The sequence below is a fragment of the Balaenoptera physalus genome, assembly GCF_965194825.1.
Source record: "Balaenoptera physalus genome assembly, chromosome: 13".
Classification (NCBI taxonomy): domain Eukaryota; kingdom Metazoa; phylum Chordata; class Mammalia; order Artiodactyla; family Balaenopteridae; genus Balaenoptera; species Balaenoptera physalus.
In genome coordinates this window covers 5,166,991-5,182,082 of record NC_138892.1, presented here as the reverse complement: position 1 = coordinate 5,182,082, position 15,092 = coordinate 5,166,991, and the positions used below count along the sequence as shown (strand labels likewise).

General features: G+C 48.7%; 1 protein-coding gene across 1 annotated transcript; it reads right to left on the bottom strand.

The window, feature by feature from the left end:
* Positions 1-9,222: 9,222 nt before the first annotated feature.
* RTL6 (retrotransposon Gag like 6) lies at positions 9,223-14,248 on the bottom strand (the record flags this gene model as incomplete). The annotated part of the gene is made up of 1 exon (XM_082422219.1): positions 9,223-14,248. The coding sequence occupies one exon, from the start codon at positions 14,246-14,248 to the stop codon at positions 13,529-13,531; it is 720 nt and encodes a 239-aa protein (XP_082278345.1). The 3' UTR covers positions 9,223-13,528.
* Between the last annotated feature and the right edge of the window lie 844 nt (positions 14,249-15,092).

Here is a 15,092-nt window from a genome sequence, read left to right as displayed (position 1 = left end):
CGGGGAACAGCAGGAAGTCCTCCCAACTGCAAGGCCCGGGGAAGACCCACTGCTTCTGAAGAAGATAAGCAAAAGCCATCTTCCATCTTGCAAAATGTGAAAAGGAAGAGCAAATTCAACCCAGAGTAAGCAGAAGGAAGGGAACAATCCAGATAAAAACAGATGGAGATGATATGGAGAAAAGGGAACCCTCCTACACTGTTGGTGGGAATATAAGTTGGTACAGGCACTATGGAGAACAGTATGGAGGTTCCTCAGAAAACTAAAAATAATGCTCCCATGTGATCCAGCAATCCCGCTCCTGGGCATATATCTGGACAAAACTATAATTCAAAAAGATATCTGCACCCCAATGTTCATGGCAGCACTATTCACAATAGCCAAGACAAGGAAACAACCTAAATGTCCATTGACAGATGAATGGATAAAGAAGATGTGGTACATATATACAATGGTATATGCATATACAATGGTATATAAAGTGGTATATGTATATACAATGGTATATGTATACACTGGAATACTACTCAGCCATAAAAAAAGAACAAAATAATGCCATTTGCAGCAACATGGATGCAACTAGAGATTATCATACTAAATGAAGTAAGTCAGAAAGAGAAAGACAAATACCATATGATATCACTTACATGTAGAATCTAAAATATGACACAAATGAACCTGTTTATGAAACAGAAACAGAAATCAGGGACATAGAGAACAGACTGGTGGTTGCCAAGGGGGAAGGGGGTTGGAGGAGGGATGGACTGGGAATTTGGCGTTGGTAGATGCAAACTATTACATGTAGAATGGATAAACAACAAGGTCCTGCTGTATAGCACAGAGAACAATATTCAATATCCTGTGATAAAATATAATGGAAAAGAATATGAAAAGGAATGTGTATATATATATATATATATATATAACTGAATCACTTTGCTGTGCAGCAGAAATTAACACAACATTGCAAATCAACTATACTTCAACTAAAAAATAAAACAAAGAGCAGAAATCAATGATATGGGAAACAGAAACATGGAGTAAATCAATGAGATAAAAAATGGTACTTTGCAAAGATCAGTAAAATTGATAAACATCTAATCAGAATGTTTTAAAAAGACACAATATTAGGCAATAGAAGAGGGGAAAACACTCGAGATCCCATAGACTTCAAAAGGTAATTAAGGAATATTATCAGCAACTTTATGCAAGTAAATTTGCTAACTTGGATAAAATGGACACATTCCCCCAAAAGACACGTTACCAAAGCTCATTGAAGAAGAAATAGATGACTGATCAGTCCCATCGAGCCCCTAAAGAAACTGAACTCCCTAGCAAACACCTTATTACCACGAGAAAACTCCAGGCCTGGGTAGTTTTACTTCTACCAAACAGTTAAGGAGGAAATAATCTAATCTTACACAAATTCTTCCAGAAAACAGAGAGGAACAGCTCCCAACCTTTTATGAGGTGAGCATAAACCCTAATAACAGAGACGCTGCAGAAAAGAAAATGACAGACCAGTATCCCTACTGATAACAAACACATAAGGAGGGGCTTCCCTGGTGGCGCAGTGGTTGAGAGTCTGCCTGCTAATGCAGGGGACACGGGTTCGAGCCCTGGTCTGGGAATATCCCACATGCCGCGGAGCAACTGGGCCCGTGAGCCACAACTACTGAGCCTGTGCGACTGGAGCCTGTGCTCCGCAACAAGAGAGGCCGTGAGAGTGAGAGGCCCGCGCACCGCGATGAAGAGTGACCCCCGCTTGCCGCAACTAGAGAAAGCCCTAGCACAGAAACGAAGACCCAACGCAGCCAAAAATAAAAATAAATAGATAGATAATATCCTTTAAAAAAAAAAAAAAGCCTCCTTGGAGTTTCCCTTATAAAAACAAAACCAAACCAAAAAAACACATAAGGTACTTTAAAATATTAGCAAAGCAAACGCACTATTTTATGAAAAGGATAATACTCAATTACCAAGTTTTGTTTATCCCGAGAATGCGGGGTTGGTTTATCATTGGAAAATCAGTTTAATTCACCATGTTAACAGGATAAAAGAGAAAAAATATGATTGTTTAAATTGCAGAAAAAGCATTTAACAAAATTCAACATCCATTTGTGATTGTAAGAAAAGAACTCTCACAAGTGAGAGATCGATGGAAATCTCATGAATCTGTTAAAAGGCATGTATGAGAAACCTACCACTCATCATCACAGCAAAGGTGAAATATCGACCATGTTCCCCCAGGTCAGGAATAACACACGGCTACCTGCTCTGTGACTTCTGTCTAACACTGTATTAGAAAGTCCTAGACAGCGCAAAAAGACGAGAAAGAAAAATAAAAGGCATCCAGAATGAAAAGACAGATGTAAACTCTCTTTATTCACAGACAATACGATCGTGAGTGTAGAAAATCCTAAGGCGCCTGGGAAATAACTACCAGAACTAATACATGAATTTAGCAAAGTCACAGAATAAAAGCAAATGTAAAAATTAGTTTGGCTTTTATACCTTAGCAAGAAACAATTGCAAAATGAATTGTTTAAAAAATTCCATTTAAAATAGCATCCAGAGGGCTTCCCTGGTGGCGCAGTGGTTGAGAATCTGCCTGCCAATTCAGGGGACAAGGGTTCGAGCCCTGGTCTGGGAAGATCCCACATGCCGCAGAGCAACTGGGCCCGTGAGCCACAACTACTGAGCCTGCGCGTCTGGAGCCTGTGCTCCACAACAAGAGAGGCCACGACAGTGAGAGGCCCGCGCACCGCGATGAAGAGTGGCCCTCGCTCGCCGCAACTAGAGGAAGCCCTCGCACAGAAACGAAGACCCAACACAGCCAAAAATAAATAAATAAATAAATAAATAAAAATTTTAAAAACAACAACAACAACAAAATAAAATAGCATCCAGAATCATAAAATCCTTAGGAATACATTCACAAAAGATGTGATAGGCCATTAACTACAAAACTGCTGAGAAGAATTAAAGAAACTAAACAAAGTGAGCAATAAACCACATTCATGTATTGGAAGACTCAACATTATTAAAATGTCAGGTTCCAACCACTTTAATCTGTAGATTCAATTCCTTTCCAATCAGGGTCCCAGCAGGCTTCCTTAATAGAAATTGATGAAATGATTATAAAATTTATATGGAATTGCAAAGAACCTAACATAGAACTGTGAGAGTAGAAATGCTCTAGTGAGCACTTAAAATATGGTTATTATATTCAAGGAACTAAATCTTTCATTTTACTTAATTTTAATAAATTTAAACAGCCACATGTGTCTAACAACTTACTACCTGGAGAGCACAGATGTAGGGTACCCACAGCAATCTTGAAAAGGAAGAACATCATTGCAGCATTTACACATCCTGAGTTCAAAGCTTACTACAAAGTCACAGTAATCAAGACGGCATGGTGCTGGCATGGGAATAGACAAATAGATTTATGAAACAGAAGGAGTCCAGAAGCAGACCAACTCTATTAGGTCGTTTGATTTAAACAAAGTCACCAAAGCGATCCAATGGAGAAACAGAGCATCTTTCAACAAGTTATTCTAAAGCGATTGGATGTCCACATGGGAAAAAAACAAATTTCAACCCCATCTCATATCATCCACACAATACTTTTTTGAGATGAATCAGAAACCTACATGTAAAAGTTAATACTGGAAGAATCTAAAAAAGAATAGCTATTCATATATGTACAACTGAATCACCTTGCTGTATACCTGAAACTAACACAACATTGTAAATCAACTATATTTCAATATAATCTTTTTAAAAGTTTAAATTATAATTTTTTAGAAGGAATTCCAGAATATTTTTGTGTCTTGGGGATTGACAAAAGTATTTAAGACTGGGAGGAGTACTAGGGAATTTTCTGTGTGGTGAAGTTCCGTATCTTGAGAGGGGCTTGGGTGACAGTGGTGGATGCATTTTCCAAAACTCCCCAGATGGTTTCACTGTATGTGAATTAATCCCCCTTCTGCCAATAAAAAAAAAAACTGTAAACAAATGTGGAAGTCTAGTTAGTGGTATGCATGCTAAGTGCTTAGAGGTAAAGTCTACTGATATCTTTCACTTACTGCCCTATGCATTAAAAGTAAGACATATTATTGAGGATGGATGGAAGGATGGATGCTTATGGAATAAAGCAAATTTAGCAAAATGTTCATTGTAGAATGTAGTTGGTGGATGTATGGATGTTTATGATACAGTTTTTTTCAACTTTTATGTGTGTTTGATATTTTCATAAAACATCAGGGTGGGGGGAGAGAAGATATATTAATGGTTAGCAAAAAAAAAAAAAAAAAGGCTCAGAATCATTAGAAATCAGAGAAATGTAAAGTAAAACCATCATGGGATACTGCTACCCGCCCACCAGAACGGCGGAAATGAAAATGACAACAGCAAGGGAAGAGAGGAAGCTGGGCCAACGTGAACTCACACACACAACCACGAACGTCAAATGGTGCATCCACCCTGGAAGGCAGTTTGGCCGTTTCTTAGAAGGTTATACAGTTTACCTATGACCCAGCAATTCAGCTCCTTGTATTTACCCAAGAGAAATGCAAACATATGTGCACAAAAAGACTTTTCTGGGGACGTCCATAGCAACTTTATTTGTGTTTGCTCAACCTGGAAGTAGCCTAGATGTCCGTTAACAGATGAATGGCAAAACAGCTAGGGTCTGTCTACAGAATGAAGTGGACCTTTAATCAGCAATAATAAGTAATGAACTACTAATACATACACCAACACGGATGGATCTCAAAACATCATAGTAGGGCTTCCCTGGTGGCACAGTGGTTAAGAATCCGCCTGCCAATGCAGGGGACACGGGTTCGAGCCCTAGTCCGGGAAGATCCCACATGCCGCGTAGCAACTAAGCTCGTGCGCCACAACTACTGAGCCTGCGCTCTAGAGCCCGTGAGCCACAACTACTGAGCCTGCGCTCTAGAGCCCGTGCTCTGCAACAAGAGAAGCTACCGCAATGAGAAGCCCACGCACCGCAGCGGAGAGTAGCCCCGCTCGCCACAACTAGAGAAAGCCCACGCGCAGCAACAAAGACCCAACGCAGCCAAAAATAAATAAATAAAATAAATTAAAAAAAAAAAAAAGCACATCATAGTAGCAAAAGAAGCTTAAATACAAAGGAGTGCACACTTCATGAATCCATTGATATGAAGTTCCAGAAGAGTCAAAGCTAATCTATGGGCATAGATATTAAAACAGCAGTTGCCTGGCAGCGGTGGGAAGAGGCTGAAGGTACAAGGGAAATTTTTGGAGTGATAGGAATGTTCTACATCTTGATTTGGGGTATGTGACACGGGTGCATACATTTGTCAAAACATGTCGAAGTATGCACTTAAGTTCGGCTCACTTCACTGGGTGTAAATTATATCCTGATTTTTAAAAAATGAAGCCAGCCCGGGGAAGAACAGCTACACAAGTTATATACCTCCATGTAAGGAAATATTATGAAATCGTTAGCTTATTTTCAAATAAACTTTTTAACAACATGATAAAATGTGTATCATATTAAGTCAGTTTTACGGAGAACAGAAAATTATATATTCAGTGTCATCTCAAATCTGAAAAAAAATACTTCCTTGAGTCTAAGGCACTATAGATTTTAAGACCAAACACAGATTTGAATAACTTTTCCTCTTTGGGACCACAGTCAGGCTTGAGTCTAAGCCCACTTCACTCATTTCCTTGGGGGCTTTGCTCCGTATGAAGCCCTTGGAGAGATCTACTTGGACCCCATCCACCCTCCTCCCTTGTATGAGATACACGTGGGTTTATCATTCTCTTCTCCTGGAAGAAGGGGGACTCCACAAGGCAAAGTCTCTGTCTTGCTCACCCTTACATCTTCGGTTTCTAGAACCATGTCTGGCAGACAGCAGGTGCGCAGCTGTGTGTTACTACGGTCCTCTTCTCATTCAGATTCCAAAGGTTCTTCTAAACCCCTCTGGGCAGTTGGCGTGCTAATGGCAGCATCGCTCCGTCGCACTGCTTTTTATGCCCTAAAGCTCCTTTAAGACTGAGACTACCAGAGTTGTCTCTGCTTTTCCTGTCTTGTTATTTCATAGCTTTGTGGGGGGTTCCATCATTTAAGTGAATTAAGTGTAACTGGTTTATTGAAGCATCTCAACTCGTTAGGAATAGAAATTGAAAAAATTTTACTTCTTCCAAACCCCAATCCAGTGGGATCTGTCAAACCCCTTCCCACTAGGTAGGAGGTCCCCTAATGATATCTTGGCCACATTAAAAGGTTTTCTTGTCATTTTTGTGTGTAGGACAGTCTCTTGTTAAGACTAAGCCCTGTTTGCTTCTAAAGAATGTTTGGCTCAGACAATTTGGGGCGTGTCTCATCCTCTCTCCCCAGGGTTGGCCGGAGCTCTTTGTGACCCTGGTGGCTTTGGAGGGGCGAAGAGGCCTTCTCTTGGCTGGACTTCGCTCTTCCCTCGCCGGGCCACATTGGTGCTCGTGTCAGGGCCACTCGAGGAAAGAGGACATAGGGTTCCTGGAAAGGCTGTAGCAGCCGCGGGGGCTCCTGGGGCCACCGCCACTCCCCCACTCCCTACTCCCACCTGCTCACCGCTGGGAGCTGACCCCCAGTCATGCCCAGTGCCCCAGGCCCATGGGGATCCTGGCAGCTCTCCCACAGACTGTGGCTGGGGGTCTCTGTTGTACGGATCTGCCATCTTCACTATGTGTTTTCCAAGGTCACCTTGACTATCAGCGTGGATCAAATAGTTGAAGGGGAGAGAACACGAAGCATCCCTCTGGCCTGCATTCCACTGGTTAGAATTCCATCATTGAGCCCCACCAGGTTGGAAAGGAGGCTGAGGAATGTAGTCTAGCTTTTTGCCCAGAAAGAGGAGAAAAACAGGTTTGGTAAAGAACCAGCCAGCCTATGCAACCGTTGGGTGCTGGTAGACTGACAGAGCTAAGACATCCCTTCAAGTGCGGGGACTGACGGATCGCCAGCAGCTGTCAACGTTCAGAGTACAGGCTTTCATTCTCATATGTGGGTCTCGGCTACAACAGGAAAAGCCCAGCTCGATACCTTGCTATAGTGTATGCCTAGAAATTAACTTTTCTTGACAGGAAGAGGCTTGAGCAGATGCCCAGAGCCTGAGGTGGCCATGGGAAACTCACGGGCAGATCACATGAGCCTCCAGTCTTTGGAATTGCTCGGATATGATCTGAGAGAGTCAGCAGTTTCTACTGGTTTAAAATGGGGTGCTTGAAGTGTGACCAGCAGGTTTCTGGGGACACAATACCTTTTGGAATCCAGAAGACTCCCCAGCTACATCCAGATGTTTTGGAACCCAGGGAAGGACTTTTGAAAGACACAGCGAGGCCCTTGTAAACCTCTTAGGACCAGCCGTCCGGGGCCAGCCAGCAGGGCATCGTGTGCACTCTAGACTTTTCCAAGCAGAAGACCCTGACTAGGCAGCAGGCTAGCCAGTTGGGACACAGATCTTCACCCCGATCGCAAACCAGCCACCAGTCGTAGAGGAACGTTGGTTGAAACCCCAGGGGCAAGGCCTTCCGTGGGCAGGAAGCGGCGGCCACCTCACCCTCCAGGGCTCTGGCCTATGCACAATTTGCCAGCCCTGCGTCTGCACTGGGGTTCGGGGCAAAATTTAGAATTAATTTTTATGTTCATCTGGTGAGAACAGCTAAGAAAACCTGAAGGGAAAGACCCCCTATTAGGAATACAAACTATAAACCTGAAATCATTTTTAAAAGGGAAGTTCTGGGGGAAATAGATGGATCACTAGATATTGGGAAAGTCGGCGCCACAAAAGATAAGATTTTCAGATGTGATGGAGGAAACACATGGATGAGGGGGAGAAAGAAGTCAGTAAGTGATCTCGGGTTTAAACATTGGGGAAGGCTTCCCTGGTGGCGCAGTCATTAAGAATCCGCCTGCCTATGCAGGGGACATGGGTTCGAGCCCTGGTCCGGGAAGATCCCACATGCCGTAGAGCAACTAAGCCCGTGCGCCACAACTACTGAGCCTGCGCTCTAGAGCCCGCGAGCCATAACTATTGAGCCCACGTGCCACAACTACTGAAGCCTGCGCGCCTAGAGCCCATGCTCCACAAGAGAAACCACCGCAATGAGAAGCCCGTGCACCGCAACAAAGAGTAGCCCCCGCTCACTGCAACTAGAGAAAGCCCGCGTGCAGCAACGAAGACCCAACGCGCCAAAAATAAATAAAGAAAATAAATTTATAAAGAAAAAACTGGGGAAAAGTCAAGTTGGAGCCTCACCTCACACTACAAGCCAAACTAATTCCAGAAGTGCCTTTATTAATTCTAGAGGGAAACAAAGACCTTCAGTTTAAAGCAGTGAAGGAAACCACAAAGGACAGATGGAGGTGTTTGCAGGACGGACTACTCTTGTCTCTTCTCAGACCAGGGGATCTCAAAGTGGGCAGGACCCTTTCCGGTTCTGGAAGGTATTCCTGTTTTCGTAATACGACTAAAATATCCTGTGTCTTTTCCACTCTTGCTGTCTCCTGAGTGTACGGTGGAATTTTTCAGAGGCTACGTGATGTGTGATCTTGCAAAAGATGAAGTACAGGGGCAGGTCTGAGGTCCCAGCTGTCTTCTGTTGATATTAAGCCAGACATTAAAGAAATTTGCAAAATGATGAAAGAATGCCACTCTTCTCACTGAATTTTTTTAGAAAATAGTTTTCTTTAAAATATACTATTCGTGCCATCAGGTAATGAGTTTATTTGCAAAATAGTATTTTGAAACATTCTCCATTTTAATTTGTAACATGGTAAATATTGATAAGCAAAATCTACATTAGCAGAAGCTCTTTGGGGTCCTAAAGGATTTTTAATGGTGCAAATGGATTCTGGGACCAAAAGGTCTGTGAACTGTTCTTGGTCCACCAGCGCTTCGGGGGCGGGGGTGGTCTGTGTGACGTGCCACGGATGCCCAGCGCATTCATCCACGCCAGTCTCACAAACGTTTGTGGAGTACCTACTATGCGTCAGCCGTTGCTACCAGTGCAGTGGCACAGCCGTGAACAAAGGGGACAAATATATGTGCCTGCCTTGTGTTAAGAGTCTGGTGGGCACAGGGCCAAGTGAGGGAATGGATCAGCTACGTATCAAGTTAAAATTTCAGTAAAACACACAAAAAAGTAAAAAGGCGGAAACATGTGCAACGAGTATGACACACAGCAGGTTAATATCTTTAATATATAACGAGCTCATACAAATTTATCAGACCCCCAGTAGATAAGAGCAGAGCATACCGACAATCCACAAAAGAAATACAACTGCTTGACACGGACAGATGTTCTACTTCGCTAGAAATCGAAAAACTGCAAACTAAAACACAGCGTTACTTTTTTCATGATCAGATTAGCAAGTATTCGGCCAGATGAGAATACTCAGTACTGGCAAGATGGGAAAATGAGCACATTTATCTTTGCTGGTGGCAGTGTAAATGGATACAAACATTTCTGGAGACCATTTGTCAGTATGTAATCATGGCCTCACAAGTTTTCATATTCTTTAATTCAATAAATCCCACCTCTGAGAATCTACCCTAAGGAAATAACTTGACATTGGGGAAAACTTTATGCACAAAGATATGCATCAATTTCTAATGGTGAAAAATTAGTAAGAGCATTGGTGATCAACCATTGGCACTGCTTGACGGAGGGGTACACGGCCTTTCAACACAAAATTAGAGATAACACGGGGGAACGCCCGTGACGTAAATGAAAATACACGATATTGTATCAGTACAGTAGGTAGTATCACAACTATGTTAAAACAAAAAGCAGAGAAACCATGGGGGGCGGGGGGCGGGGAGAGACTAGGAGAAACACCCAAATGTTAAAACTGTACTTCTTTCTACTACTTTATTTTCCAAAATTTCTATGATGTGTAGGTTGGCTTTGATAATGAAAACAACCAGGACATTGTTACTTGATTATGCAAAGCAGTTATTGATGTTGCAGTGAGGAGCCGGTGTTACCCCACCCACTTTACCGCGTCCGTGCTCTGCCAATGGCCACACCCGACGTTGGGACCCCAAGACCACCCCAGTCATCAGCTCTGTCCACACGTGGTGGGTGGTGGAATTATCCTAAACCCCAGCCCTCTCCCCGCACGGGCAAGCTTTTGCTGCCGGCCCAACTATCGGTGCTGTGTTGCCTTCTCCAGAGCCCCATCCGTGTCTTCATCTCTAAGCCCCTGACCTAAGGCTTTCCGAGCAGAGGGGATCTCAGGCTTACAGCTCTGGTTGCAAGATGGTAGGGACGGCCGCTAAGAACTCTCCCCTCTTCCCGCCCAGACTCCACCCCTGGTAGCTGGGCCCGGGGTGTGTGCTCGTTCACAGTCACGGGGCTGCTCCCTTAAGGTAACCTAAGTACCTGCCCAGCTCTCCGCACATTTGTTCCTCCTCCTAAAGGCCGAGCCGCCAGGGTCGTGGTCCGGCAGGTACCTCTGTCCCTCCTGACAACAGCAGCTCGTGCATCAGGAAAGTCTTACCTGCATCCTCATGGGGTACTTTTGGGCTCCGTGTCATGACTTCCTCATTATATACTCACCTGGGACCAGTGAGATGGGTCTTGGCTTTTTCCTAGAAGTCACCGAAATGCTTCAGGACATTAAGTCAATCCCAAGGTCACACTATACAGTAGGCCAGAGGTCACCCCTTCTTCTAAATCTGATCTCGAACGATGCCCTGTTACACAATGAAGCTTCCTACCAGATGGGGTACCACGGAGACCAGAAGACAGACACAATATAGTCCAAATGTCAACACCATGAAAAACATAAAACTTTCCCTCACATGCACTGTTTAACACTACTAACTGCCTGTCCCTTTAATAAATCAACACCTGTTCTCTTAAATTTAGAGAAATTATAAACCCCAAATATGTACAAAGCAGCTCCCCTCCCCCGCTGCCTCCTCCAGTTTGATCCTCCCAGGCACTTGCTCTCGCTCTGGACTGCGTGGAGCTTGGGTCTCATCCTCTCTAGCTGGGGACTAGGGTGTCTTCCACTAGAGCCACCAGGGGCTCCCAACATGGGGCTTCTTCCAAGTCCAACCCCAAGCCTCGCATCTACTCTGGTTTCCAAGGTTGAGGAAGCGATCAAGAAGGTCGCAGACGTCCAACAGCACCAGTCCCCAGCCCGTAACCGTGAGCACCGACAGGCAAAACCCAACCAAATCACCAACCCAGACGAAGCTGCAGCAGCAGCCCAGGCTGGGCACGATGACCCACAGGCAGAGGGCCGGTCACAGGAGCAGGCAGGCAGCATGGCCAGCCTTGCCTGGCGGCTCTGGCCTGCTTATGTGCAGCAGCTGAAATGCAGCACGAATGCAGACACAGTAGGACTTCTAACGCCGCCTGGGCACAGCCAGGGGTTGGCGAGCAGTTCCTGCCCTGCTCCCGTGCTGGGTCTCCTACCCTGGCTGGGCTGGGCCACGTGGAAATCTTCAAGGTGTCAGTTACCCCTGCAGGCCTCCTTTTCCTCGGGTGTCATTGTACCCCTTCAGCTGTGGGCACCTCCACCTGGCAGGCAGGCAGAAGAGAATAGAGCAGGAAGTGCAAGTGATCTGCACACCCCCCCCACAGGAGGGCCCGCCCCCCAGAAGAGTGGCCCACTGTGTGCCCTCCCCCGCTTCCCGCTTAATGAGCACCATGGTCCCGCCTGAACAGCCTTGGCTGGAATCCAGGGGGGCCTGAAGCCTGTGTTCAGGCAGTGGTTCAGCAGGGCAACTGGGCTAACAGAGTTTATGATGAGTGGGCAGCAGTGGTCCACAAACCCCAGCAACCACTGATCACCCTTGACCTTGTAGGCGGCGGTTGCTTCAGGAACGCACTTTCCCCTGCATCATCGAAACTCTTAGGAAGAGGGGATGGGCCCTAGGAGCCAACCTCTGGGGGTCCCAAGACGTAGGCCTGCAGGGGTGCACAGAGGCTGTCCTCCTGCAGTCAGGCCAGGACCAGCAGAACAGGGACAGATGAACCCAGGGTAAGACAGCCCATCTCCCACCGCCCGGGTGGTCATGGAAATGCGGTCCATTTGGCATTGAAATATGGCGGGAGCACCACAGTCCAAAGGGCTTGGCCAAGACTCATTTAGAAAGTGATTCTGGGCGTCCCCCGTGAGGAAGCACAAGGCCACCCACCACGAAGAGGCACAGGTTTGTCCCTCAGAATCAGAACACGGGCACCAGCTCTGCACCGTCACTGCATTAGGACCGAGGCAGTCTGCAGCTCTTTTCCTTTGCAAATGCCAGCAAGGCCTTGGCGGGGGCTGCAGAGGCAGACACCCTCTCTCTTTAAGGGTTCAGTGATGCGTCCCAGAGGAGTTGGGTCTCCAGCCCTGAGTCCATGTTTTCTGGGACAAAGGCTGGACATCTGATGGACAGCCCAGGCCTGGGGAGGACACGCTACACAGAGGCTTTGGAGACCTAGAGACCGTGTGTGTGACTGAAGGGGCTGAGGTGAAGGCCACATGTCCCCTGCAAGGAGAAGGGAACAGGTCTCAAGCTAGACAAGCGCACCACCAAGTGCCAGGGGGCAAAGAGAAGGGGGGACTGCTGATTCCCACAGGGGGTCCAGGGCAGCAAAGTGAGCCTCTAGATCCCACCCTCAGCCTGCCGGGGGTCTCAGGCAGGGATGGACACGTATGTGCTGCCTGTGGAGGCTTGATGGAAATGCCGAGTGATCCCAAGTCACAACGACCTTCCTAGCAGGCGAGTTCCGGATTCCCCCCAATCCTGGCGCTATCAGAACACTGGCAGCTAAAGCCAGGCATTGATGGGGGTGCAGCCTCCGGGGGCTCCCCGCTAAGGCCGCATTATCGGCAGCAATGGGGCACAATGACTGCATACTCATGTGCAGAGTGAAGCTGGCCCCCCGGAAACGCTGGAACCACACTCCCAGCTGCGATCCTTGGCCGCTGACAGCAGAGACGAGGCCCCTGACTGCTACACTGGGCCCTGGCAGGGCTGGCAATCACCTATGGGCAGGATGCCAGGCTCTCCTATCCAGGTACCCCCATCAAGCCACCCGCCTGGCCAAAAGGGCTTCTTTCTGTCATCAGCAAGCTCACTACTGAGAACAGGGCAACCAGGTGCGGAGCTGCCGTGGGGCCTGCAAAGCGTGGAAGAGGAGCGTCTGTGAACCTGGTGAGGCTGGGAAAGGTCAGCCCAAATGGTCCAAAGTGTGTTGCGGGGTCAGCGTGACCCAGCAGCAGAGCTGTGGTCACTAGAAGAGCTGGAACTGCAAGCGAGAGAAGGGAAACATGCAGTGGCGGTCCCAAGCTAGCACGTAATGCCAGGAAGCAAGGTGGGTCACAGGGCGCCCAGGAGCAATGACAGATGTCCTTATGGAACAAGAGAGACAGGAAGGGATGTCTTCAAACAAGGGCGATGCTGTGGTACGGACATTTCTTCTACGCAGCAAAGGGCGTATGCTACCTGGGTAGCGGCAGACGGACCAGGGTGGTGGCCGATTCCTAAAGGTTCCGAGCTCTGGTGGGCAGGGCCGGGGCTGGACTGGTCCCGCTGGAGGCTGGGTGCACAGGGCAGGGCACCGTGCCCGTGGCGGCCAGCTGGCGGCAGAGCGACTGCCGTTCCCGCACGGCTCGATTCGAGGCCGAAGTCTTTCTGATCTGGGCGCGCCGGGCGTGCCGCAGCGGAGACTTGTAGGTTCTCCGCAACTCGGCCAGGAATCCCTGATAGTTGTTTCTCAAGGGGCTGTCGGGTTGCATGTGGGGGATCGCCCACTTCTCCGCCTCCCCGGTCAGCCGGGATACGAGGAACGCCACTCGCTCGGCCTCTCCGGGGAAGCGCGAGGCCTGGAAGATCATGAATCTGTCCATCTGCATCAAGAATCCCGCCAGCTGGCCAGGGTCTCCGGAAAAGGGCTCGGGCAGAGAGGTTGGAGGCGTTGTCATCGGCCGGGTCCCATTGGAGGTAATGGCCGAGATGGGTGGGGTGATCTGCAGCGCCCCGGGAATCCGAGACCGGGTGCGTAACAAGGTCAGCTCCGCCATCACGCTCTCCAGCATGTTGGTGAGGTTGGCCTTCTCTGCCCGCAGGGTCGAGGCCTCCCGCCTCAGCGCGGAGTTAGTGAGGCGCAGGGAGGTCAGGGTGTCGATGACGTCATCCATTTGGGCATTGGTAGAAGCTGCAGAGGCTGGGGTTTCAGCTTTTGCGGTCTGGGGTTGAACCATGTTGGCCAAAGGTCGGCCAAAGGCTGAGACTGATGAAGCGGGAGAAGGGGGTTTGGGTATCCCAGAACCTGAGCACCTGTGATGCTAAACTTGGGTAGACCCAGAGAGAAATCAAGGAAAGGGTAGGGTTCAAGACCCAGCGTGGCTGAGAAGCCCAAACAAGAAGGCAGGGCAGACGGACCGAGAGATGAGCACAGCCAGACCAGGCAGGGGGTGCAGACACTTGGGGATCCCCAGCTCCGGATGCGGCTCCTTGATCGCCGCTCTCACAAGGCCATGGCGGGCTGCACAGGAGGGTGGACTTGTTCTGGGCCCTGAAGGATGAAAACATGGTTTAAAAAAGGTTTCGACTGCGGAAACGGGGGTTAGAAGTAAGGGACGCGGCGTGGGAGGAGCAAAGAGCGGGCGGCGAGGCGGGCGCCCCCGCCGAGGCCCCCTCCCTACGCTGGGCCCGGCGCCCACCTGGGGCAGAACAAAGGGCCGATGCACCCGCGGCGGCGCCGGGGCCTGGGGCGGGCGGCGGGCGCGTACCTGGGTCTCCGCGGCTTCCTCCGCGGCTCCGTCTGCCGCGCCGGCCGCGACCAAGATGGCCCGATCGGGGAATGCGGGCAGGCAGATGAGTCACGGCGGCGGCGGCGGCCCGCCGGAACTGCTTCCCGGTCAGGTCAGGCCGGGGCGGCGGCGGCAGGAGGCAGGCGCGGGCAGCCTCTGGCGGGAGCACAAGCCGAGCTGGGACCGGGGCCGGGGTCGCGGCGGAGGGCGGGTGGCTGAGCGGCCGGGGTGCGGGCGGGGCCTGAGCGGCGGCGGTGGCGGCTCCAGGCTCGCCTCGCGCGGGCCCCGCTGG